This window comes from Myotis daubentonii, chromosome 3, assembly GCF_963259705.1.
Source record: "Myotis daubentonii chromosome 3, mMyoDau2.1, whole genome shotgun sequence".
Taxonomy (NCBI): Eukaryota; Metazoa; Chordata; class Mammalia; order Chiroptera; family Vespertilionidae; genus Myotis; species Myotis daubentonii.
The window spans coordinates 194,093,497-194,119,038 of record NC_081842.1 but is presented as its reverse complement, the minus strand read 5'-3'; the positions used below and the strand labels follow the sequence as shown (position 1 = coordinate 194,119,038).

The 25,542-nt window shown below is 49.7% G+C and overlaps 1 protein-coding gene across 13 annotated transcripts in view; it reads left to right on the top strand.

The window, feature by feature from the left end:
* Positions 1-25,542, top strand: part of MACF1 (microtubule actin crosslinking factor 1) — a 342,588-nt gene that overhangs the window by 408 nt on the left and 316,638 nt on the right. For 12 of the 13 annotated variants that reach the window (XM_059690073.1, XM_059690080.1, XM_059690075.1 and 9 more), the window contains exon 2: positions 642-912. In XM_059690073.1, coding sequence (XP_059546056.1) covers positions 693-912 — 220 coding nt within the window. In that variant the 5' untranslated portion in view covers positions 642-692. Of the gene's footprint in view, positions 1-641; positions 913-16,711; positions 17,019-25,542 lie in introns of those variants that run through there. The other variant, XM_059690078.1, reaches the window with a different exon arrangement.

Below are 25,542 nucleotides of genomic sequence, written 5' to 3'. Positions count from 1 at the left end.
TCCCCGTTTCATAGATGAGGATGCCGAGGCTCAGAGAGCCTAAATGGCTTCCCCAGGGTCACACAACTAGCAAATGGTGGGGTGGAATTTGAATCCACATCTATCTGTGGAACCTGGAAGCTTAATCCTCCAAATATACCAAGTAACAATCATAGTGGTTGCTCGTAATAGGAGCTACCTTTTATTTTTTTTAATATATATTTTTTAATGATTACAGAGAGGAAGGGAGAGGGGGAGAGAAAGATAGAAACATCAATGATGAGAGGGAATCATTTATCGGCTGCCTCCTGCGCGCCCCACACTGGGGATCAACCCCGAAACCCAGGCACGTGCCCTGACCGGGAGTCAAACCGGGACCTCCTGGTTCATAGGTCCACGCTCAACCACGGAGCCACACTGGCTGGGCAGGAGCTATCTTTTACACAGTGTTTTAAGATTTATAGACATCTTCATCTATATTAGCTCATGTGATTCCCCCCAAACCCTGTGACTTGGTATTGCCATGTATTATCCTCATCCCATTTTCCAGATGAAGAAACTGAGGTGTAGAGTGATGAGATCAGTGGCAGAACCCAAACTAGAACCTCTCTGATCCCAAGTCCCAGTGTTTCTGGTTCACATTGCCCTCCTTTTTCCTCCAGATCACGTCTCCCTGGGCCCCGGGCCCTGCTGCTGCAGGCCCCACCCGGGCCATGTCTTCCTCGGATGAAGAGACGCTCAGTGAGCGGTCCTGCCGGAGCGAGAGGTCCTGCCGGAGCGAGCGGTCGTACAGGAGCGAGCGGTCGGGGAGCCTGTCTCCCTGTCCGCCAGGGGACACCTTGCCCTGGAACCTGCCGCTGCATGAGCAGAAGAAGCGGAAGAGCCAGGACTCGGTGCTGGACCCCGCGGAGCGAGCTGTGGTCAGAGTCGCTGGTAAGAGAGGCCGGGAGGGAGCCGGTGCCGTGGGCGCGGGGAGAATGGGCCAGCGCGCACCGGCTGGGCGGCAGTGGAGGGGTCCAACCCAAGGCTCTCTGACAAGGCAGCAGGAATCAGATTTGTTACTATTGCTATTGGAAGGGTGATGAAGTCCCATTAAAGAAACATTTGAAAGAGGAGAGTCTGCCACCCCAATCCCTCCGTTGCTAGCAGGAGACCTGTTTTCATTTTTGTGACCTCTTCCCCGCCTTCGTCCCCATGCAGTTGCTTTCATGGCTTATGGACCATTCTAGATCTGACCTTTCCCCTTACTTTTTAAAAAATTTCTTTATTGATTAAAGTATTACATATGCGTCCTTATCCCCCCCAGTGCCCGCCCCCCCCCCCTCATGCCCTCAACCCCCTGGTGTCTGTGTCCATTGGTTAGGCTTATATGCATGCATACATGTCCTTTGGTTGATCTCTCCCCCTTACCCCGACCCTTCCCTACGTTCTCTCTCCCCTTACTTTTATATGAAAAAGATCTTCCCTATTTTTAGGCTTTATAGTTACCATATTTAAAGGCTGTGTAATAATATTTCATGGTTTTTAAAATCCTACTCATTTTTCACCTTTCGCCATAATGGACAAAGCTGCAGTGACCATCTTTATGAATAATAACCCTTGACTTCTGCTGAGTTATTTCCTTGGATTAAAGCCCTTGGAGAGGACAGTTTCACTCACGTTACCTTCTGCAAGTGCGTACACACCCTTTCCACAGGGCGAGGGCTGGGCTGCCTCCCGCGCAGCGCAGGGCAGTGCAGTGGTAGGAGCCCAGGGTTTGGAGTCAGCGGGTGAATGCTAGATTGTGGCCCTGCCCCTGACCAGCTCTGTGACTCTGGGCACGTCTCTTATCCTGGCTGAGCCTCACTTTCCCCCCATCTTAAGAACGCTCGCTGTGAGGGCTGCCTCGAGGATTAGGTGAGATGATGTATGGAAAGCTCTTCGCGTGCGTTAGGTGCAGTGAAGAACTTTGTGAAGTGCTCTTTGCTGCGTCCGCTGACGGCATCCAGAGCTGCTTCCGCGGGTAGTGCTCAGCGTGTCAGCAGGCCTTGGTGCCAGAGTGCAGACAGAAAGGCAGACAAAGCAGTGCCTGCAGCTAATTCAGTGACATCACCCACTTTCAATCCATCACCGAGACCTGTCCTGCTTTTGTATCTCAAATAATGCCCCTTTCTCCCCTACTTTGTCACCCCCGCCTGGACATGCCATCCACAGTCTAAAAAAATAGTTCTTCCAGGCTCGCCCTTCTTCCTCCACATGACTAACACAGTTTAAATTTGTTCTAAGATGCAAACCCGATCCTGTTCTCAGCTGCTTCTGAACCTCCTTTGGCTCATCACTGCTGGTGAAATAAAGGCTGTGGCATAAAGATCCGTTGAAGCCAGGCCCCCGTTTACCTGTTCAGCTTCACCTGGTGCCCACAAGCACCCTGTCACAGTGACCTGGGCCTTGGCTCCAGACCCGTGCATCTTGCAGGAGCAGACCTCTGTGCTCTAACGTCTCTGCTAGGCGCTGGGAACCCCGCCTCCTCCTTTAAGTGCCACCTCCTCTGTCCGCGAAGCCTAAGTGTATCCAAAGCTCCCTCCTCCGCTCTCGCATTCATGCTTTCCTCTCCTCCCTGTTCCCTTGCCCAGTTATCCCACGGGGCGCCTGTCGCTCCCTGTGGACTGGGCCTTGTTTAGGTTTTCACCCCAGGTATTTGCACAGGCCCTTGTGCATGTTGGAGATCGACCAGCTTTGAAAGGCTGAATGAATGCAAGGAGTGTTCAGGAGAGGATATGTGACATATTGCGATCCAGGAACAGGCAGTGGGCTGTAATGGCAAGCTAGACATCCTGTGAGCTCCAGCAGTCAGGAAAGGATTTTCAGAGGGGTGAGCAGCAGGCAGGGGACCTGGAAGACAGGCCGGAGAGTTCGAACTTCTTGTGTGCAGTAGGGAGCTCTTGGAGGAAGGACCCTTTGGGCCTGTGGCATCAGCCAGTGAACAGAGTTTTTAGAGCTGTTGGCAGGGGGCAGGAAGGGCGTTACTAGCCCCCAGCCTGGGAGGGCCGCTGGACTTAAACCCTCCTCCCCTCCCCCCGCCCCCCCCCCCCCCCCCCCCCGCATTCACCAGAAGGCGTAGAGTGGAGGCCTCCTCCTCCCTGCCTTGTACCCTCTCGCCCCCTCTGCCCTCACACACAGTTACAGGTCCCTTTGTGATGATTTCCCCTTTCAGTCTTCTCTGAGGAGCCCTAGGGGCTGAGCTGCCTGCTGTTTAACATTCTGAGTCTAGAACAGGCGTGGACTCAAGGGGGTTGAATCCCCAGGCAAAGCCCCTAAGAATGCTACCAGGTCATCTGAGCAAAGGGGTGGCAGGCGCTGTGCTGTGCTCGGCATCGATGCTGATCTTCTTTACGTCCTGACGCTGCCAGTGACTGTCTTGAGGAGGGGGCTGGGCCAGAGAGGCTGAAAATGGGGAGGCTGCCACGGTTAAAAATAACTTGTGCGATGCATTTGGGCTTTGGGCATGGAGAGAAGAGAGGCAGCGGAGGAGGCGGGGCTGCGACTTCAGGGCCTGGCTGCAATCTTCCTTTGATTTTAGAACATCGTGGGGGTTCTAGTAATTAAACAGGCAGCCTTACTCTGCAGGGGATCTGTGAGGAGCTGGAGGGGTGTGTCTGGGAGACCCTGGGTGCTCCGAGGCTCTCTGAAGCTGGAACTCGCATTCTGGGAGGAGGTGCAGTCAGTCTTACCCTGGAAGCCGGCTCCGGCCTGTGAGCTTTCTCCTCTCCATGAGTCTGGGTCAGGAAGCCACGAGGGGATGTCTGAAGCGGTCTCCGCAAACACAGAGCCCTCCCCTCTCCCTGACCCCCTTGGCATCTGAGCTGGTCTCAAGGCTTCGCTTGTGCTTGGGACGCCTGGTGGGGAACCCCTGTTGATCACATGTCAGGGGGAAAGGCATGTCAGGGCTGAGAAAGCTGCTGATCTCAGTTTACAGAGTCAAGCAGGTTTGAGGGGCTCCATGCATGCTATAAGCTGATTCTTCCCGCCCTCATCCTTTCCCTCCGTTTTCTGTCTCTTTTCTTTAACAAGCCCTATTTTCAATTCCCTGAGCCCAGGTACATTGACATGGGACAATAGTCATGAATGTGAATGCCTTTTTTCTGTTGATCAGCGGTATGATTTACATAAAGATTTCATACTAACTAGGTGTTAGTTAGGACAGGTGTTCGGATCTAAGGCCTCAAGGGTTTAAGGGACTGCCTGTAGTCACATAGGACTGGTAGACCCAGACCTTCTAACTCAAAAGTATATTGCTATTTTCATTTGCTTAGGCAGTACCTGGCAACCAGGCCAGCCTGACTCTTCTGCAGGCGATAGTATAAATAGTTGACATGGCCTCCAGACTTACCTGAGAGACCTTCTGGTCACTTGTGGGAGAAGCCTCAAGATACTGGCCTATGGAAAAAGGCAGAGACAAAGATCTAGGAAGCTTTGCCTCCCTCCCCCCCCCCCCCCCCGCCCCCCCTTCTCTGTCAGTAGTGAGCAATTCATTGGTGGGAGGTAATAAGGAATTGGGGAGCTGGGAAGTTACTCCAGCAAGGAGCTCAACCTCACAGGGTAGAAAAGGGGAGCAGAAAGAAGGCTATATCTCTTGGGGTTTGTGGTGTGTGGGGGGAATACAAGGTGTAGGATAGTGTCACGGTTATATGCTGCATAACTCTAGGGGGAGCCATTCATACTTGTCATTATAGATTTGTATTGTGACAGGCTTCCTGCAGATGGCAGTCAAGTGTCTGGAAGAGGGGATCATGTTTGGGCTGGGGCTGAGCTGGGTGCAGGAGGGATTCATCAGCCACCTATCAATCAGGTATTCATCCACCTAGGGGGCCTCCCTGTGCTTGGCATTGATATTCAAAGATGGCTGAAGATATGGTCCCTTCCTCATGAAACTCAATCTAGTTGAGAGGAGAGAGGGGAAAAATAATGGTATTCCTGTGTGTATTGTGGAAGAGGGGGACACAGTGACTCAGGGCTAAGGACTGGCCTCCTAGTTAACCAGAAGAAAGCATCAATAGGATTCATTCTTGGGAGCCCCTCAGCAGGTGCTGGTGAAATCATCATCCCCAACATCTCCAGTGTGGCCTCCTCCAGGAAGCCTTCCCTGATCTCTCCAGTCAGATGGCAGTTGTATCTCTACTCAACCTTTGTTTCATTTGGTCTTATATTAAAGTTCATTGTTGCCCTAGTTGGTTTGGCTCAGTGGATAGAGCATTGGCCTGCGGACTGAAGGGTCCCAGGTTTGATTCCGGTCAAGGGCACATGTCCGGGTTGCGGGCTTGATCCCCACTAAGGGGTGTGCAGGAGGCAGCCATCAGTGATTCTCTCTCATCATTGATGTTTCTATCTCTCTCTCCTCCCTTCCTCTCTGAAGTCAATAAAAACATATATTTTAAAAAGTTCATTGTTTCGAGGTACATTTCCCCCACTGAAGCTCACTATATTCAGGAGTGCCCTTCTTACCCTTCCTACCCTTCCTGGTATTATCCCAGGATCTCACTCTGTGAGCGTAGGCTCTAGAATCTAGAGCAGGGGTGGGCAAACTTTTTGACTCGAGGGCCACAATGGGTTCTTAAACTGGACCGGAGGGCTGGAACAAAAGCATGGATGGAGTGTTTGTGTGAACTAATATAAATTCAAAGTAAACATCATTACATAAAAGGGTACGGTCTTTTTTTTTTTTTAGTTTTATTCATTTCAAACGGGCCGGATCCGGCCCGCGGGCCGTAGTTTGCCCACGGCTGAGCTAGAGGCTCAGTGAGGGCTGTGAAATGCAGCTTGGATGCTGGTATTTGCTCCGGCTTTCAGAGCCCAAGCTCAGCTGCTGGATTCACTCAGAGGCCTGCCCAGGAAAAGGCCTGCCCTGATCATGTGTGCCTGGTCAGAGGGAGGATGGAGCCTGCTCCTCTGTGCCCGTGCCTCTCTCCTCCAGCATGGAAGCTCTGAGAAGGAGTCTCTGCTTGTTCATTTGTTCAGTTTTTTTTAAAAAAATGGGTTTAGCTCCAGCTATGTGCCAGGTACTGTGGAGACAACTGGATCTCAAGTCAGAAAACTTGGACAAATGACTTCACTTTTTTTTAAAATATGATTTTATTATTATTTTTTAAAAATATTTTTATTTATTTCAGAGAGAAAGGGAGAGGGAAAGAGAGATAGAAACATCAATGATGAAAGAGAATTATTGATTGGCTGCCTCCTGAACGCCCCACACTGGGGATTGAGCCAGCAACCCAGGCATGTGACCTTGACCGGAATTGAACCCGGGACCCTTCAATCCACAGGCCAGCGCTCTATCCACTGAACCAAACCAGCTAGGGCTGACTTCATTTTTTAAAGCCTCAGCTTCCATATTTGTAAAAGGGAAATGATGACATCGGCTTCGAATGATCTTTTTTTTTTTTTTTTAAATATATATTTTATTGATTTTTTACAGAGAGGAAGGGAGAGGGATAGAGAGTTAGAAACATTGATGAGAGAGAAACATCGATCAGCTGCCCCCTGCACACTCCCCACTGGGGATGTGCCCGCAACCAAGGTACATGCCCTTGACCGGAATCGAACCTGGGACCCTTCAGTCCGCAGGCCGATGCTCTATCCACTGAGCCAAACCGGCCAGGGCATCAAATGATCTTTGACTGAGAATCAGAATGTACTCCACACACAAAGGTTAACATGCCTGTTGCTGCACTGAGCAGTGTCATTCCTTGTAACTTCCCTGGGCAACTAGAAGAGGCAGTGGAGGCTCCAGGAAGGCAGCATTTCCCCGGGAAGCCAGGAAGGGGCTCCAGGCCTCTTGGTTCCACATCTTTCTTTTGTTCACTCCCTGGCTTTGTCAGGGAGCAGATGGAAGCGGTGTTTTTCCATGGTGGGAAGAAGGGAATACAGTGGTGGGAAGTGGGGCTGTAAACACAGTTCCACTGGGAACCCTTACTGCTGAGCAGACACCCTTCCTTGCCCCGAAGCTACTCGAGCTTTGCACCTGAGGAGTCTCTCTCCTTCCCAGCTTTTCTACTTCTGGGCGGTATCCTCAGTCCCTGCCCTGTCCTGGAGCTTGGTTTCAGTAGCAGAGGGATGAGTAGGAGGGTTTCCTGAAAGTGGGGCAGAATGAATTATAGCTACACACCACCCGCTCAGCTCCAGCTCAGCTCCAGCTCTTTGAAAGTAAATCTGGGTCACAGTAGCTGGCAGGATGGAAGATGACCACGTGGGCAGAATTCTGTGCAGGCAGCTAAAAAGACAGCCAAGCTGTCGGTTCTCTGCGGCGCGGGGTCCCTGGGGGCCCCCATCTGGTGAGGGAAGGTGGTTAGGCATTGTGAAGTGCCACCTCTGTAGGTGTCCCACCTTGTTTTCCTAGTGACTCCCCAGATGCTGCAGAGACAGGGCTGGAATGGCAGCCTGACTCATGCCTTTCTGTGCTGGAGCAGCCAAGGACTGAGGTTAGGAATGCGGAGGAAGGATGGGTTAATTTGGGAACTGCGGAAGGCTGTCATTTCTGTCCCTTGGGATTCAAGATTAGATGCCACCAGAGGAGCTGACAGTGCAACAGGACCTAGGGGTGCACTTGTCCTTTTTTTAAAAAAAAAAATATTTTTATTGATTTCAGAGAGGAAGGGAGAGGGAGAGAGAGAGAGATAGAAAAATCAATGATGAGAGAGAATCATTGACCGGCTGCCTCCGGCACGCCCCTACTGGGGATTGAACCCACAACCTGGGCATGTGCCCTTGACCAGAATCGAACCTGGGACCCTTCAGTCCTCAGGCTGAGGCTCTATCTACTGAGCCAGACCAGCTAGGGCTGCACTTGTCTTTTATGTCAGCAGTCCTTCCCCTGGGGAAAGGTCTGTGAACATACCTGAGCGTGAGTATTAATAACGCATCATCACCACAGTGCTGTCCTGAGCCTGGCCAGTTGTTGCGGCCAGGACCTGTTGTGATTTGGCCTTGGGTTTGCCTGTTGCCACCTGTCAGGTAGAAGCCGGCCAGCTTCCTGGCTCTGCCATGGCTCTTCTGCAGGAGCAGAACTGGTGCTCCTGGCTAGAATCGGCTCCCGCCCCCCCCCCCCCCCCCCCCCCCGACTTAGGATGCTGCTGCAGAGAAGGTCTGGGAGCCCCTGCAACTTGAAGAGTGATTATATGGGCTGAAGTTTCTGTCCTCAGCTGGGCTTCACCTCTGCCCTGGAAGGTACCAGGCTTTTGACTTCTGGTCAAAGGGAGGATTCTGCCTAGAGCCTTAGGGGGGGTGTGTCTGGCCATGCCCTTCCCTCTTCCTTCCCTCCTTTATTCACTTCCTTGTTTGCTCACTCTCCCGTTCACTCACTCATGGGAATGGCTTTGGGAGTCAGTGGAGGTCCCAGTTCCATCACTTGCCAGTTGAGTGACCTGGGAAGTTACTAACCTCACTGAGCCTCTCTTTTTCATGGTTAAAATGGGGGACCAAGAGTGCCGCAGCAGCGTCTTGCAGGGTGGATTAAATGAGATGGTGGGAGTGAGGTGCTTGGCCCAGTGCCTGCTGTACAGTCAGCCCTTGGTTCGTATTAGCTGTTCTCATTAATGTCATTCATCCATGCATACACTTGTTCACTGATAGATGAATGTGCTGACTCATCCCTTTGCTCATTTATCGATCATGTACTTGCTCATTTAACAAGTAGTCCTAGGACTGCTTTGTGCTAGGCTCAGCCTGGGCTTCAAAACCCCACTTCCGCCTGTGAAGGCAGTTGGAGTGCCATCCGAGCTGTGCACTGCCGGTCCAAATAGAGTTATGAGGACGATCTGCGAGGGAAGGGCTTCCCCCAACTCCGACCCCCACTCCTAGCGTAGAGCAATGATAGCACTTGGTTGGAACTTGGAAAAGAAATAAGGCCGAAACCGGTTTGGCTCAGTGGATAGAGCGTCGGCCTGCGGACTGAAAGGTCCCAGGTTCGATTCCGGTCAAGGGCATGTACCTTGGTTTCGGGCACATCCCCAGTAGGAGATGTGCAGGAGGCAGCTGATTGGTGTTTCTCTCTCATCGATATTTCTGACTTTCTATCTCGCTCCCTTTCTCTCTGTAAAAAATCAGTAAAATATATTTAAAAAAAAGAAAAGAAAAAGAAAAGAAATAGGAATTTGCCAGGACAACCTGAAGAGAGAGGGCATGTCCCTGTTGGCTTATCTCTCCTCTTGCTCTCCTTTCTTTGGCCTCAGTAGAAAGGGAGGAAGGGAAATGTAGAGGCAACAGCTGGTGGGAGTTAAGAATTAAAGAATCCAGAGGGTGGTTAGGGGAGCTGAAGTCTGGACTCAATCCAGGAGCTCCTGAGAGCTGATGCCAGCTGGGATCACCTCATAAATACTAGCTGGGAAAGCTACTGTGTATTGAGTCTTAGATGTGTGCCAGGCATTTTACTTTTATCACTTAATCCTCACAAACCCTGGGAGGTAGTGCTGTTCTCCCTGTTTTATGGGAAAGTTAAGGAACTTGCCCGAGGTCATACAGTAAGCAGAGTGGAGCTGGGAGAGAGACACATTGCGGACTGTGCAGGGCGCCCCCTGGAGCACAGTTGTGCAATATGCCCTTTGCAAGTTCATTGCCGTGGCTCAGGTTAGCCTAAGTCCAAATCCTCTGCATTCTTCAGAACATTTCAAACTTATACTAAAGGGGTGAGAGTAGTATCATGAATCCCTTCATCTGGATTCAAGAATGATCACTTCATGGCCAATTTTATTTCATTCACACACCCCACTTATGCCTCCCCAGTTACACAGACAGAAGTTCCAGTGGTCGTATACTTTCACCTCCTAAGCTTGTAAACGATTATACCACCTTTCCCCAGTAATAAATCTATTGATTTATCTGCTCAGTAGTCATATCTGAAGATTGGAATCAATCACACGACCCATTTCCCCGAGGCATGGTGAGGAATTCCACTCCCAAACACCAGGGCCCCAGGGGTAGTGTGCCCTTTCAGTGTTCTGGTCCTTCCAGCTGTCCCAGGACGCCCAGAGCTAGGCTAGAGTGTGAGCAGGGTTGGAGCGAGGCTAGATCCCAGATTTGAATCAGGACCCTGCCATAGCAATTGAGGCAAGTACCCTGGAAATGGGTTTTGAGGATTCAGTCTCAAGAGACGGAAGTTGAGATGCCATAGGATTGAAGTCTTTACAATCATAGGGGGAAGAATTCTGTTCTTATGAGAGGGACCTGTGCCCCAGGCCTGTGCTGAACTGTCACATGACTCTGATCTTAACTCCCTAGCCACTCTGGGATTTGTGCTGTTTGCAGGCTGCCTGTCCCCACCCCTGTAGAGGTTTTTAAGCTGAGGTAGTATTGGATGGGGAGATGTTGTTTCAAGTGAAGGGGCGCTTCATAGGTAAGGAACCATACCTTCTTAATTTGGGGAACCTCCCTGCCAGGGCTGACCAGCAGCCCCTGAACGACAGATGAACAGATTACTCAGACACAGTTTGTGCAAGAGAGGGTTAAGGGGCCCCTGGCTTTAGTAGCCAGAGCAGCCTCAATTGCCTGCCTCATTAGGCCTTTATTGGAATTCTTATCTTTAATACAATCAGTAGGGTGAGTAACCTTGGGAGGACACATGTTTACATTGTCCTCTAGGCAAAGGCATCCAGGGATTAAGCATAAGGATTCCGGTAAACACCCAGGGGTCTGCATATGCACAGGCTTGTTTGGAAAGGTCAAGGGATAATTGGGCGCCACCTTTGACACTCCCCTAAGTCAGAATTCCGATAAACAGGGCAGGCAGCCTTCCACAGGCTTTCCTTTGATCAGAATGTCCTTCTTACAAACTTTCCAACCAAGTCTCATGTGCTCCCCAACATCTCCCCATTTCCCAGAGAACAGACTGCCCGCAGCCCTGTTTGATGGGAACCACAGAGGCTCCACGTGGGATGAGATCCTTTCCTCCCCCAGAACAGGAAGGGAGACCGGGTGGGATTGAATGAGCGGGATTCACGTCAGCCTGAGTCTTGCCGGGAAGTACATAGAATGGTTATTTTCGCAAAGAGGCTGGGAGACAGCACAGGGGCCGATACCTTTTCTTTCTTCCTTTTTTGCGGTTTTTAAATTTTATTTATTTTTAATTTCTTTTTTAATTTTTATTGATTTTAGAGAGGAAGGGAGAGGGAAAGATAGAAACATCAATGATGAGAGAGAATCATTGACCGGCTGCCTCCTGCACGCTCCCCACTGGGGATCAAGCCCACAACCCCGGCATGTACCCTTGACTGGAATTGAACCCAGGACCCTTCAGTCCGCAGGCCCGTGGCTCTATCCACTGAGCCAAACCAGCTAGGGCTAAAATTTATTTTTTCTAGGGCCAATACCTTTTCTAACTTCTATTAATATGGTCCAAGTGCTAGGCTTTGTGCTGAGCATCTACATGGTTTATTTGACTTAATCCTCAAAACAACTCTAGGAGGCAGATGTGCTACAGCAGAGAAAACAAGAACCCAGGGAGTTCGGTCACGTGCTCAAGGTCTCCCAGCCAGAAGGGGGCCAAGCGGGAGTGGCACTAGCTCTGCCTTGGACACCCCACTGCCTCCCCCATTACAAGGAACGGTGGCTTAGTAATAGGTAACATCTGCGCAGCACTTCAAGGTTCACAGAGCGCCTTAGCTCCCATTATCTCCACTGGGCCTCAGAAGCCCAGGGCTGGTGATGCATGCCACGCCCTTGGGGACAGCTGCCTATCAGGGTCCAGCTCTGCTCATTCCTCCAGTAAGGATTGGAGAATCTTCTGGCATTGGCCCTGACCAGCCAGGGGAGAAGGCCTAGGGAGAGGCTAGGTGGAGAGACTTGGCTAGTTGCTATGGTAACCCAGATGGCTGAGTAACCATTTTGAGGGTTGCTATGGTGACGGGTGCAGAGCCGCTGGGTGGCAGGGATCTTGTCTCTCTGGGTGGCTGGCACCATCCAGGCCTCTTAAATTAGCAATGCTGCACTTTCTGGACAGAAGAGGGCAGTATGACAGTGGGCAAAGGCTTCCTACCCAAGAGCAGATCTGGGAACTCGAGGTAAAGCTTAACGTTTCCAGTAGCTGGGCAGTAAAGGAGCTTTGGCTGGGATGGCCAAAGCCGGTGTCTGCAAGGCTGGTGGGGCTGGGTCTGAAGACAGGTCTCCTGAGATTAGGACTAGAGGATTTTCTCCCAAGAGCTGGCCAAAGGATAGGGCTTCGGGCAGCTTTTTCAGTGTCCAGCTCCAGCTACTGTTGGGGAATGTAAAAGGCACATGAAACAGACAGCTTATCCCTACAAGGAGGAACAGAGAGAGCACATACACACATACCCTACTAGCAAAGAACTTATTTGTAAAGCTTCAATTAACACATCCTATCTAATAAAGAGGGAATATGCTAATTGACCATCACACTGTCACAAAGATGGTGGTGCCCACAGCCAATAAGGAGGGATTATACTAATTGACTGCCCCGCCCTCAAATATGACGGCACTCACAACTACAAGATGGCGGCGCCCAGTTTCCTCAGCCCTGCCGGGGCAGCAGGCCCAGCCACTCCGCGTGCCTGCCTCCAGAGCCCCCCAGTCTCCTCAGCCCCCCAGCTGCCCAGGGCTGGCCTGAGGTGCAGGCAAGCTTCAGATGGCGGCTGCCCAGCTGCCCAGGGCTGCCCGAGGCTTAGGTATCCAGGGCCGGCCGAGGCTTGCACTGCTGGCAGTGGCAGCAGCAGAGGTGTGATGCGGCGTCGCCTTCCCCTGATCGCCGGGTCACCTCCCGTCCCTGAGGGCTCCAGACTGTGAGAGGGGGCGGGCCGGGAAGAGGGCCCCCCCTCCAGTGCATGAATTTTCATGCACCGGGCCTCTAGTGTAAAATAACAGCATGAACCAAACTGAAGAAGTGCTGGGAGTAAATCTAGAGCTTGGAGGAGGAGCACTGGCAGGAGAAATAATTTTGAACTTCCCTCTTTTGTCTTTGCACATCCCTCAGCTCTGGAGGCCGCTGACTTGTATTCTCAGTGGTCTTGAATTGCAGATCTAGCTCACATCCCCCACCCCCATGTCTTCAGTGTGGCATTCATGCCTTTAGCAAATGGTTATTGAACATGTACTAGGTTCAAAACATTGTGTTAGGCCCTATGACGAAGAAAGATGAAAATGGATGTCTCTACTTCAAATTACTTGTGCACCAGGAGGTTAAGGAGGCAGCGATGCAGACACCCACAATACAGTGCAGATACCCATGTGTGTGGTTGCTCCAGGAATGGGGGAGAGAAATGTGGTCGGGATTTTTGAAAAGAACTTCTACCTGGGTTGATTAAAAATAACTTCAGTTTGTGTAGGGTGAGCTTTGAAGATGGGTAGGCTTTCAGTAGGTGGAGTTGGGGGATGGGGGACATTCCAGGCAAAGGCTGAGAGTTTGATTATAGGAGATGTGGCACATAAGGGTATCATGGGAGATAAGCTTATAAAGGAAGGTAGATGTCAAAAGACGGAGGACTTTGAATGCCAGAGATACTTTCTTAAATACCCTAGTCTTCTAGCTAGTCAGAAGCCACAGGCAGCTGAGTATTTTAGGATCACCTGATTCACACATTCATGCATTTTATAAAAAATTTAAACACGCCGAAACCGGTTTGGCTCAGTGGATAGAGCGTCGGTCTGCGGGCTGAGGGGTCCCAGGTTCAATTCCGGCCAAGGGTATGTACCTGGGTTGCGGGCACATCCCCAGTGGGGAGTGTGCAGGAGGCAGCTAATCGATGTTTCTCTCATCGATGTTTCTAACTCTCTATCTCTCTCCCTTCCTCTCTGTAAAAAATCAATAAAATATATTTTAAAAAAAAATTTAAACACATATTTAATGAGTATCTTATATGTGCCAAGTCATGTACTAGATGCTAAGGATCCTGTGGTGAACAAGATAGACATCCTCAGCCCTCAGGGAGCTAATGCTTTAGTAAGGACGAGAGACACCGAATGATAACTTCAAGGGTGATGGATATTACCAAAGGAGTGTGGAGGCGGCAGGAGGACCTACTGATCTGGGGGTGAGGGTGGAATTAAGGCAGGCTCCCCCGTGGGAGTTTCAACAGAGGGGGTGGGTTGGAATGAGGCAGGCCAAAAGAGGAGAGCAATGAGAGGTTACAGCCTGGGAGACTAGTCGGTGGGAAGGCCTAGAAGTAAGAGAGCCTTTGAGGAGCTGAAAGAAATTGCAAGTGGCTGGGCCTTAGGGAGAGGGGCGCTTGAAGAGACTTAAGCTGGGGAGGATACCGTGGGAAAATAGGGCTTTATTTACTTGTACTACCCTTTCCCCCCACTAGATGCCCTTCTGAGTACATCCTGTCTTCCGCTTCCCCCCTCCATTGCAGCCTCCTTAGAAATGCAACTGCAGTCTCACCATCCGGAGCAAGGGAAAATCATAGACCAAAAGGAGAAAACCTCAGAGCTGTCCCAATTGTGTGGTCAGGCTATAAATTTAGACTGTTGCTTAGACAAAACCTAAAACCTCCCCCTCACAGGCTTCCTTCTTCCCATTCCCCTAGAAGCTGCTGAGTTCCTCTAACCTTGTAAAATTTTCTCTGTTTAAAACAGGAACATCAGCCAAACATGTGGACTTCCCCCTTTCCATTCATTAGAATTCATTACTTCAAAATCTCATGGGAGCATTTAAATGCAAATCTTGTCAAGAAAGCTACTTGAGTCTGAGAAGCTCCCTACCCACAACCCAAACCAGAACTTTCTTCCTCGATTACCCTGTTTCTTAGTAGGACTCTCAACCTCTCGCCTTTTCCACACCAAACCTCTCAGGCCTTCAACAAAGCCTGATTCCCAGAACAGACTCGCTTTCCCTTCTGGCTGTCGTCTTTCCTCACCTCTGGGGAGCGTCAGTCACAATTTTGGAGGGGTCTGCTCACATAGTGGCACGTCAGAGGGGGTTGGGGACTTTTCTATTTGCTGTAATAAAAATGGGCAGCAGATGTCTGTGTGGGGGTGAGGGCGGAGGTGTGTGCATGTGTATGTGTGTCTGGGCCTTCTTAGCCCTACCCAAATAATATGGGAAACGCAGGTGACTCAGCACGGATACAGTCAAGATTCCCTAGAGTTAGCATTTCTATATTGTCTGCTGTTTACGAAAAATGTGCTTATGCCATCCATCACCGACTCCTTCGTCCTGCATTTTCTACTAAAAGCCTTTTATTTTAAAAAGAATAATCCTCAAGCTTATTCACTTCTGTTTCTTAAACGGAGCTCATTAGCAGCTGACACAGAGCTGTGGACTAGCATTTTTTTTTTAAAGCACAAAGGATTAATAAACTGGAAGGAAATGAGCATTTGTCCAAGACCCCCCCTGTCTGCCCTCTTGTAGGCCCTTCCCTGTATGATCTATGCCGAGAACTCGGGCAGGCCAGCAAAACTTGATGGAAAAGATATGATTAATGACTGGCTCACCCGATTTCTGATCATGGTGTGATGTGGAAACAACCCGTGTGCGCCTATTAGCGAAAAGCATTCTTTCTTCTTCCTGTCATTAATGTGCCGAGCATTGACCAAATCCTTGGCACTCCTCAGAGGGTACAAAGATGCAGGCCTTGCCCCCTGGGGCAAGAAGCGGCTCTTTAAAACTCTTGAGAAGGGGAACTGTAATAGAAGCCCAAGTCCCAACGCTGGCTGCTCAGTGTCGCATGAATTCTTTTTTTTACTTGCTAATGCGCTGTGATTGTGAGATGAGCAAGCCTAACTTTTTATCCACAACCACCTCTCCCACCTCCTGAAAAAGCAAGTTCGCAGACTTGATGAAGCTGGCGAGGAGGAGGGCCGGCCGGCCGGGGCAGCCGTGGGCGGAACGGCCGCCGCATTCACCCCAGCCCCGCACTCAGCTCTCGGCCCAGCGCTGCCTGTGAACGTAGGGTTTGAAGGACACACAGCATTGGCTTCCCTTTTCTTCCCTGACCAGCTCAGGCCCCAGAGTCCTTTTCTTTGTCCCTTCACATCCTGGCTCGGCCTCAGGTTCCCGCACGCCTCCCTGTCCCCCTTCGGGTCTAATTCTGTCGGAATGGCAGCCGCAGGGTCCGAGTCCTGCTGGGTCTCTCCTCCGTCACCCCCAGGCGCGTCAGATGCTCCCCGGGGGTCGGTTCTCGGGCTCTGGCTGCGCCTCTCCGCGGGTTCACTTGGTGCAGCTGGACCTGCCCCGCCATGGAGGGTTCGGTTCCTGCCGTTTCTGGAAACCCCTTTGTTCCTGGGACTCTTTGTGGCCCGTGTCGCCCGGGCCGCACGCTGCAGCCGTCGGGGCCCTGCCCACTGCCCCGTCCGCCCGCCGGCCGGGCCCGAGGCTTCTGGGGCCGTGCTCTCCCGCGTCCCTGCCGCTTCCCCGGGTCCCTTTCCGCAGGACACGGCCGCCCGGTGGCCGCAGCCGGGGCTCCCTCCTTTGTCCCCGCGCCGGGGGAGGTCAGACGGGGCCGCCCGCCCCCTCCCCGTGGAGCCGGCCCCGCTCTCCCCGCCGCGGCCGCCCGCTCAGCCGTTCATCTCGGCGCGTGGGGCCTCCCCCCAGCCCGCTCCCCCTCCCCCGCTCGGCCGGGGTCCCGCCGCGCGCCGGCCCGCGGACCCCGGGGAAGCCGTGCGGGCAGCGGGCGGCCCGGCGCCGAGGACACGCCGGCGGCGGAGGCGGCGGGGCGAGGGGCGGGGAGCGGGCCGGGCCGGCGCTCCGACTGGAGGAGCCGCCGCCGCCGCGCCGGGCGGGCGGGCGGAGGGAGGAGCGCGGCGAGGGGTGGGGAGGCGGAAACGCGAGCCGGGACCGCGGGTGCGAGCGGGCGGAGGAGCGAGCGCGACCGACGGCCGGGCCGGGCGAGGCGGGCGGAGAGCGAGCGCGAGAGCGAGGGGCCGCCGCCCGCAGCCGCACAAAGGCCGAGGCTGGGGCCGCCGCCGCGGCGCGCGGGCCTGGGAGCGGCGTCGGCCGGGGCCCCGGAGCGCGCGGCGCCGGGCGGCCATGGCGGGCTACGTGCCGGGTCAGCAGCCGGCCAACCGCAGCCAGGAGAAGGAGTTCGTGCAGGCGTACGAGGATGTGCTGGAGCGCTACAAAGGTGCGGCGGGCCGGGCCGGGCCGGGCCGGGCCGGGCTGGGGTTCGGACGGGGCCGCGCTGGCCGGGGGTCCGAGTCCGCGGCCGGCGCGCGGTGGCCCCCGAGCCGCTGCAGGTGGGCGGCCGGGCGGGTCGCGCCCACCCCGGCGCCGGGGGCGGCCCCGCGCGGCGGTGTCTCGGGCCAGTTTATTTACAGAAGTGGGGTGACCCTGCACCCCCTCCTCCGGACCGCGGCGCCTCCCCGCGCTGGTTACCCGGGGACTGTTATCTGGCCCGGCTGGAAGGCGGCGATCCGGGGAGCCCGCCGGCTGCGGGGAGTTGCCGAGGCGGGGCTCGGGGCTCCCTCGTGAGGCTCGGACCTCTGCGTGCCCCCGAGGGTCCCGCGCCCCTTTTGTCCTCCCGGACCCCCGGCGATCGCGGGGCAGCCGAGGTGGCGCACCCCCGGGTTTCCCGGGGGCCGGTGCCCGTGAGTGTGCAGTTCCGGTGGCAGGCCTCCTCCCGCCCACCCCCTCCCGGGGGCTTTGGGCCTGACGGTTGCTGGGGGCTATTGCTTCCTTTTCTCAGAAATAAGGTTTATCGCGGAGCTCGGATTTCAGCCCCTGGAGGCTCCCTGCTGAGCAGCGCTGCCAGTGATCGGCTCGTCTGAAGCCGGGGTGCAGACAGAAAAAGTTGTGACCGGCCGGGGGTCTGGGCCCGCGGGGCTCCAGCGGCTGCGGCGGCCCCAGGAGCGGCAGCCGCGGTGCGTGGCCTGGGGAGGCCCCGGGGGGGATGTTGAACATCCAGGTCTGGGATTTTGCTTCGTGTGGCGGTTGTGCTTTCCACAGACGTGGAGACTTTCCCAGAAACTCCGCAGGCAGCACTTTCTCCTCTTCGATTCAGCTGGGGCCCTTGTGACTGGGCCCCGAGTGTCTTTTCACCTGAAGGAGGGGAAACTTCAGCCCTTTTGACCGAGTCCAGCATACTTGTCCACGGCACCTACCCAGCAAAGGGAAACTAATGAAGAAGCTGTAAAATGCCCCCCCCCCCCCCCCTGCCCGCATTGGAGCTCTGCTTGAGAATGGAGAGAGAGAGAGAGAGGAGAGAGAGATGAAATGCTAAAGTGGACCAGCTCAAGAGTTCTACTTGTTCCCTTCTGCAGCAGCTCCTGTAAGCTGTCCAGGTTTTCCTGCCTGCAGCAAGTTTTCTGTCAACCCCCTGTGGTCTTTCTTTTAAGAAATGTGGTTCGTTTCAGAGCACAAAGAGGTTAGATTGTGCTGCTGAACTTCATTGAAGAAAAAAAAAATGCCGCTAAGTGAATGGTTCCATTAAGTTCCCTTTGCAGGCTTTTGAGCCACTGCTGCTCTTCAGAGGGAGGATTCTCTGGGCCTGTCTGGAGCTGTGACAGCTTTAAAAATCAGAATTCAGACAGAAATAGGTGAAGAAATCTCAGGACCTCACTGGATCATATTGCCGGTGGCCTCCAGCTGAAAGGAAGTTGGACTCGTAGCCAATGAAACTAGGGAAGAAGGGGAAAGTAGGGCTTGTTGGGGGAGAGGCCTCTTGTGTCCAGTCCTTTTGCTGTCTTACTCAGTTTGGCTTTCCTCTGAAGGACCTTGATCAGGTGTATAGGAATTTGATCCTTCCCAGACACAGATCTCTTTCTTGAGGGGAGGAGTGAGTCAAAAATGGTTGGCCAGAGTAAATTAACGTGAGCCAGATGAGGTGGTTGTGCAGTCTGCTCTATGCTAGGTGCAGAAGAATTTCTCTCCCATCCCCGCTGCACCATTCTCACCGGATTAGCATCTGGGCCTTTGTTACTTTGCTGTGTGGAATTCCTGCATTTTCCAGACTTAGAAATCCCCTTTACTGCCTTAATAGGGGAACTGCTTGCCTAAGCTGGAATCAATAGAATGACCAGGGGAGGTACTTTGTTGAGAATAAAGTACCAGGAGTTTTTTTTGGAGAAACTTGTGAAAGTATTGATGATGATGGGATTATAGACTCTCATTGGTTGGCCACCAAATTACTTGGATCTCTATGCGGCTATTAATACAAATGCCTTCTTCTACAAATGAAACATGTTTTTGTATTCAGAAGAAGAGCTAAAGTTTTCAGCTGCATAAACTGCCCCCAGAAGGAGCAAAGGTGAGAAGGGAAGTGATGTATTTGCAGTGTATGAGGGTGTAGAGCAGTATATCATAGCTATATTAGGAGTGGTTGTCGAGCATAGACTTTCCAGAATTGTGCCTGGCAACAGTTTCCCTGTATGTTGGTAGTGAGCATGGTTTTGGCAGGATTAGATGGTTCAGTGTGGACGTAAACACTCTCACATTTCCTAAGTATGCCAAGGGCTCTTTTAGAGCCTGGACTGACCAGCACACAGGAGGAGGTATTAGATAGTAACTCTGGATCCTAACGGTTCAGAGTAGACAGCAGTCAACAGAGCCAGAGTACGTCCTTTATTCTTCCAATCCCCCAATAATTATTAAATACAGTGGGGCCTTGACTTACGAGATTAATTCGTTTCGTGACGGAGCTCGTAACTCAAATTACTCGTATGTCAAATCAGAAAGTGAACGAGTGAGACACGTGATGCTGGGCTGATGTTGTGGTGTTCACTGTGACGTTCGCTGCGCCAACTAGCGGTGGGGTATTTGAAGCTGGCTCGTAACCCGAATTTTAGCTCGCAACTCAAAGCAAAAAATCGGCCGAGAGATGGCTCGTATCTCGAAAAACTCGTTAGTCAGGACACTCGTAAGTCAAGGCCCCACTGTACCTTTTAGTGATCAAAGAGTGTTAAGCCCTGGAGATGCCAGAATTATGAATGAGATCTGTTTTCTGCCCTTGGTTATTCATACCTTAGCAAGGGAAAAATATATGCAAACAAGTAATTGTGATACTGCGTTAAGTGCTAGAACAGTGGTATATATAAAGTATTTGGAAGTAAAAGGAGGGATAGCTATCTCCCCTTGTGGTTCCTTGAGAGACTCAACAAAGGGGGTGACACTTTAGGAGTGCACTTTTAGGGGTGAATGGGATTTGGTGAGAGGGTGGGGAGGGCAGGAGGCAAAGGGAATTAATAGCATGCGCAAAGGCTTGAAGGTGTGAATATAAATGGAAGTGTTTGAGGAATGTGAGTGGTTGGGTATGACTTAAGGGCTAGAGTTTTGATGGGAGCAGATGCTACTGTAGAGGACCCAGAGTTCAGCTTGTAAAGATTCTTGTATGGCTTTATTCAGTGGGCAGTGGGCAATCAATCATTGAAAGTTTTTTTTTTTTAAAGCAACAATTAGTATACCAATTTTATTGATTCATATTACAGGACATACCTGTCCAGTGATTGGAATACTTACATCACTTTCCCTTGTACCAAAGTGCTTATGAAACTAGTAATTAGATGGTTGCTTGGTAAACATGGAAACAAAAGAGAGGTGCATTGTGTTGAGGACTATTTCATCCAGACGAGATGGGCCAGTCACAAAGTTTCCCTCTCTGTAGATTGAGATCCTTATGAACACCAGAGGCAGATAAGAAGGAACGAACAGTCAGAGAGGTGGAGAACCAGGACCTGACTCTTCTCCCAGGATAGAGACAAACTACTGAAGAAGCAGGCCACATGGACATAGTTTTAGGTTTTAAAGAGAAGGCTTAAAAACAAACAGTCTGGATTTATAGGGGTTGGTTAAGCGGAAAGGGTAAGATGTAAACTGGCAGAATTAGACTTTGTTTTCTCAAAGCCCTAAAGACTAAAGAGTCTTTCCATGCCAGGCTGGACTAGGAATAAAAGAACATTCACATTGCAACACTGGTAACATGGACTACCTGGTACTTAAAAACTTAAGAGTTCTCACCAGGTGTCATGAAGCTAATTAGGACTGCTTTTTGTTCATCATATCACAGAAAAGAAATTACAAAGCTTACTGCACAGAGAATTAGGAGTGAAGAGTCTGTATATTATTAATGTACAAACCCAGCAAGGCAGCAAAATGAGACTAGGCTTTGAATTTCTTTAGTCTTGTGCTCCAGTCCTAGTTCTGCCACTTAACCTGTGCTGTGAGTGATCTTGGGAAAGTTGATTAACTTCTAATCTTTGAGTTTCTCATCTGTTAAAATTGGGATAATAATACTAACTCATTGGGATTCATGAGAATCCGAGTGAGCTATTGGCATATATTAAGCCATAATGTTTAGAAAAACCTTTATATATAATACTTTGTGTTTTACAAAGCAGTTTCATATTCATTAACTTATTTGATCTTTATAATACCCTGTAAGGAAGGTATTATGCACATGGGTAAATTTAGGCATAGAGACTTAAATTATTTTTCCAAGAGCCAGGATCCAAACTTGTAGTTGAAGGTTTTACATTGTATCACAGAAGGAAGTTTTAAAATTAGAGCAGTGACTTGAGTTAAGTGAGATAATTGTGAAAATGGGGCGCTGGCCAGATGCTTCAGTTGGTTAGAGTCTTATACTAATACACAGAGGTTTTGGGTTTGGTCCCCAGTCAGGGCACATACGGGAATCAACCAATGAATGCATACATAAGTGGAATAAGAAATCAATATTTCTCTCTTTCTCTTTCTTCCCCTCTCTCAAATCAATAAAGAAAAATAAGAAAAATTGTGAAAATGCTTTAATTGTTATTATCATCATTATTAGTTTTTAGTCTTTGAACTCTAAGTCACAACCTTATGTGGCCTACATTTCCAAATCTGTGAACTGTGGAGAATTTCTTCTTCCCTTATGCGAGAGGTTTCACAGTATATAAACCACTTTGAAATTCTTATACAATAGCAATGTAGTGCAAAGTGATAAAGTTTTGGTAACACACTGGTTAGAATATATAGGCTGAGGATTTGGTATTGTTTACCTAAGTGATACCTTGATGCAGCTTCTTGGTTAAATGTTGACTCAATTTTTAAGTTCCTTTTTAGAATACAACCCTTGAATTGGAGTGGATAGCTTCTAGACAGAACAATGGAGTAATTACATTCTGGACAAGGACACTGTTAATTCAGAAAGTGAATCAAGTCCGTCTGCTGGGAAATCACAAGCTTTGGCCACTTTCATGCTGTTGAAATCATAATATGTGTGCATGTGCTAACAGTGCTTATGGGAGCTACTGCTTTCTCGTGGGCTTGCTTGGCAGTTGACATAATGCAAGCCAGGGAAATGAATCAGCTGAAGCCTTATTGTCCTGGTATTTTTCAGTGCCAATTTCAGTTTTTAGAGCCCATGGTAGAAAGAATACTTTAGAGTACACATCTGGGAACAGAAGCATCCCAGGATCAAAAGTCACAGGTAAACAATTATGGGTTGCAAATGAGTTTGTTGTATTTTTTTTCAATGGTCTTAAAAATACCCAGGCTTTCCTCCTTTTGCTAAATAAGGTTGGCCCTTTCAGCTTCTGGTAATTATATGTTGAGCCATGTGTGACTAGCTTGGGTGGTGTGCTAAAGCTCCTGCTTTTGTTCTTCATGGCTTTGATGGTAACTTAAGCCTGAGTTGCCTTGCTTGTACCAGGGGCATTTACTAATTTCCTGGCCGGGAGGAGCCCTTTCAGGCCTGTTGGCTTGGCTTGCAGTATCTAAGAATGTTGGTCCAACTTTTTTTGTTACTTCTAATAAAATATTATTTTTCCTTCCAGAACTTCCCAGTTCCTGGAATAAATTACAACGAATCTCTGATTCTTTGTCCCCACTTTCAGGTCCTTTCATAACTTGACTTGCTTTGCATTCCTAACTATGTCAACTGTTAATGCCCAACCACAGCTCTCTGCTGTCTTTGGGCAGGTGTCATAGAGTAATACTTCCCGCCAGGTCCTTAGACCCGCCTCTGTGCTTTTATGTTCTCTCTTCCTGGAATGCCCTCTTACTTTCTTTCTAATTACTCAAATCTTTTTTTTTTTTTTTGTATTAAAGCTAAGCATAAGATCTGTGTCTTCTATGTACCTTTCTCCCATTACTCTAACAGACATTAATCTTTCTCTTTTCTGATCTCTTATAATGTCTACCTCTCAATTAGTGTTGAACTATATACTGTTTTGCATTATTCTTGCCTCTTCTCTTTTAGAAGTGTTTCCCTAATGAGGTTTTATGCGATTATCCTGTAGGGACTTTTTGTACTTCTTCTGTATGTGGTTGATTGACAGGGAATTTCTCTCAAGAAGAAGGGGCAATCAAATCAGCATTTTCAAGTTATATTTTAAAATAATTTCATATTATAAAAGTGTGCTTAATGTATAAAATTGTAAAAAAAAATGCAGGAAAGTGTATAGAATTTTAGATAATATGCCTTCCATAATTGTGTGTGTGTGTGTGTGTGTGTGTGTGTGTGTGTAGTGGGGGTGTGTAGGGAGGAGGATGGAGAGGTAGGCAGATAAACATACTCATACTCTGCCTGGAGAGAAGGGAGTTCTCAGGGACACCCCCTTCTTGGCCAGCCTCGGATCTGACATGCTGTGCTTGCTTTCCTTTGCATGACCATGTGCAGTCATCAGGGATGTGCTAGTTATCAGGAGGATTTGCATCGTCTAGGATAAGTTAATTGGTCAGTCTGCATCTTTCTTTTGGGCAAGGGCTTTGCCAGCTGTATGGATGGATTCCCTCCCACCATAGCAAATTTCCACCATGATTTTTATTCAGAAAAGTAAATGATGAAAAGAACGCGCTTGCTTGAAGTGTCTTTTGCAGTTTTCAACCTGCAGGAGCATGTTGGATTGTGATGTATAGGAAGGGATTAAAAAAAAATTTTTTTTGGCTCTGCTTTTTAGTCAACAGCAATGAGATAAGCTCACTTTGTACACTGCTTTCTGTTAGTACTTATATGCAGATATTGTCTTGGGGAAAGTGGCAGTGGGGAATTGGGTGGGCCACTTAGAAATGTGGAGAGAATTATATTAAGATTAGGGGTAGAAGGAGAGGAAGTCCTGAATGTCAGTATGAGGACCCTCAGGTTTATACAATGGGCAGGATTAATGTCCTGGCTGTGTAAATGATGGAGGAGAGTGATGTACTCCCTAGAAGTTGTAATCACTGTTGTAATTGAGTCATGAGGTTAGATTAAGAAGTGGCTGGTGAAGAGGAGTGGGGTATATTTGAGAGTCATTTTGGGCAGGTATAGGGACTTAAGTCTAGTTAATAACTGCTAATTCTTTTCTAGAAGATTTTGCCTTAAAAATAACTATCCCTCACAGCTTTTTCAAAACAAAGTCTTCTTATATTAAAATGTCCTTTTGAAGATTTTACTTTATTTTGAACTTGATAGATAGGGCTATGTATTTGAACCTTTGACTCAAGGTTGTGTTTCTGAGTCTTCTCATTTAAATGAGCAATGCGGAGTGCCCCAGTACACCTATTCTGTCCAGTCTGGACAATCTTCATGGTATGGTTCTAGGAATATCTGCTAAGAATTGCATAAGAAATCCTCTTAAATTTGCTCTAAAATCTTCAGTTATATCTTGAACTGCTAATCTCCCAGGGTATCAAGGGGCTTGTTTGGAGGATTTATTTGTGTAATTAATAAATATTTATTAAATGTCTCTTCTGAAGCAGGCGAAGAGCTAAGGAAACAAAGGCAATGTTCTTCATCTTTATGAACTTACAGTTTAATGGGGGAAACGCATTAGTAAACAATTACCATCCAAGGTAGGGAGTGCAGTTATCTCGGTAAATGCTGGTGCTTTGGGAGTGTAGAGAAGTACCCACTATTGCCAGGGTGGGAAGGGGTCAGGGGAGGCATCCAAGAGGAAATGACTGAGCTGTCATCTAAAGAATTTGGGACGCAGGTAAAGGGCATTTTGGGCAGCATGAACAGAAGTAAGAGGATGAGAAACTTGAGGAGAGGGAATATGGGGTATTAGTAAGGTTGGATTGTCCTATGTAAGGGAAGGAGAAAAATGAGGTAGGGAAAGTGGGCAGGGCTAAAATGTTGACTGACTTAGTATGTCCTACTCTGTAGAGTTTAGACTTTATCTTACAAGCTTTTAGGAGCCATTGAAGGATCTTGGGTAAGAAAGGCTGTCATTAGATTTACATTTTAGGAATATTTCTCCTCTGGCAGCAGTATGAAAGAGGATTTGAGAGAGTCAAGACTAGTGACGGATGAGTTAGGAGGCTGTGACAGTAATTTAGACAGGGAGTGATTAGGAGCTAAACTAAGATCCTGAAGTATTACTGTAGTGAAGTGGGCAAATCAAGAAATGCTAAGGGGTAAATCCACGTGTTTTGATGACTAATAGAATGTGGTCTATTGACGGGAGAGCGAAGAACCTTGGATGACTTGGAGGTTTCTGGCGTAGGTTTCTGTGTGGGTGGGAGGTGTCCTTAACTAAAATAAGGAGTATAAGAGAAGGAAGGTTATTTGTGGTGACATGCTAACATGCTGGTGCAGGGAAAGATCCTGAGTTCGTTTTTCATTGCATTGGGGTTGAGGTTTCTGTGGGGTGCTCAGCAGAGGTGTTCAACAGATAGGTGGTTGTATTGCATGTGGAGCTCAGAGCTATAGATGAGGCAGTCCTCAGCTCATCAAATCAAAACCACAGGAG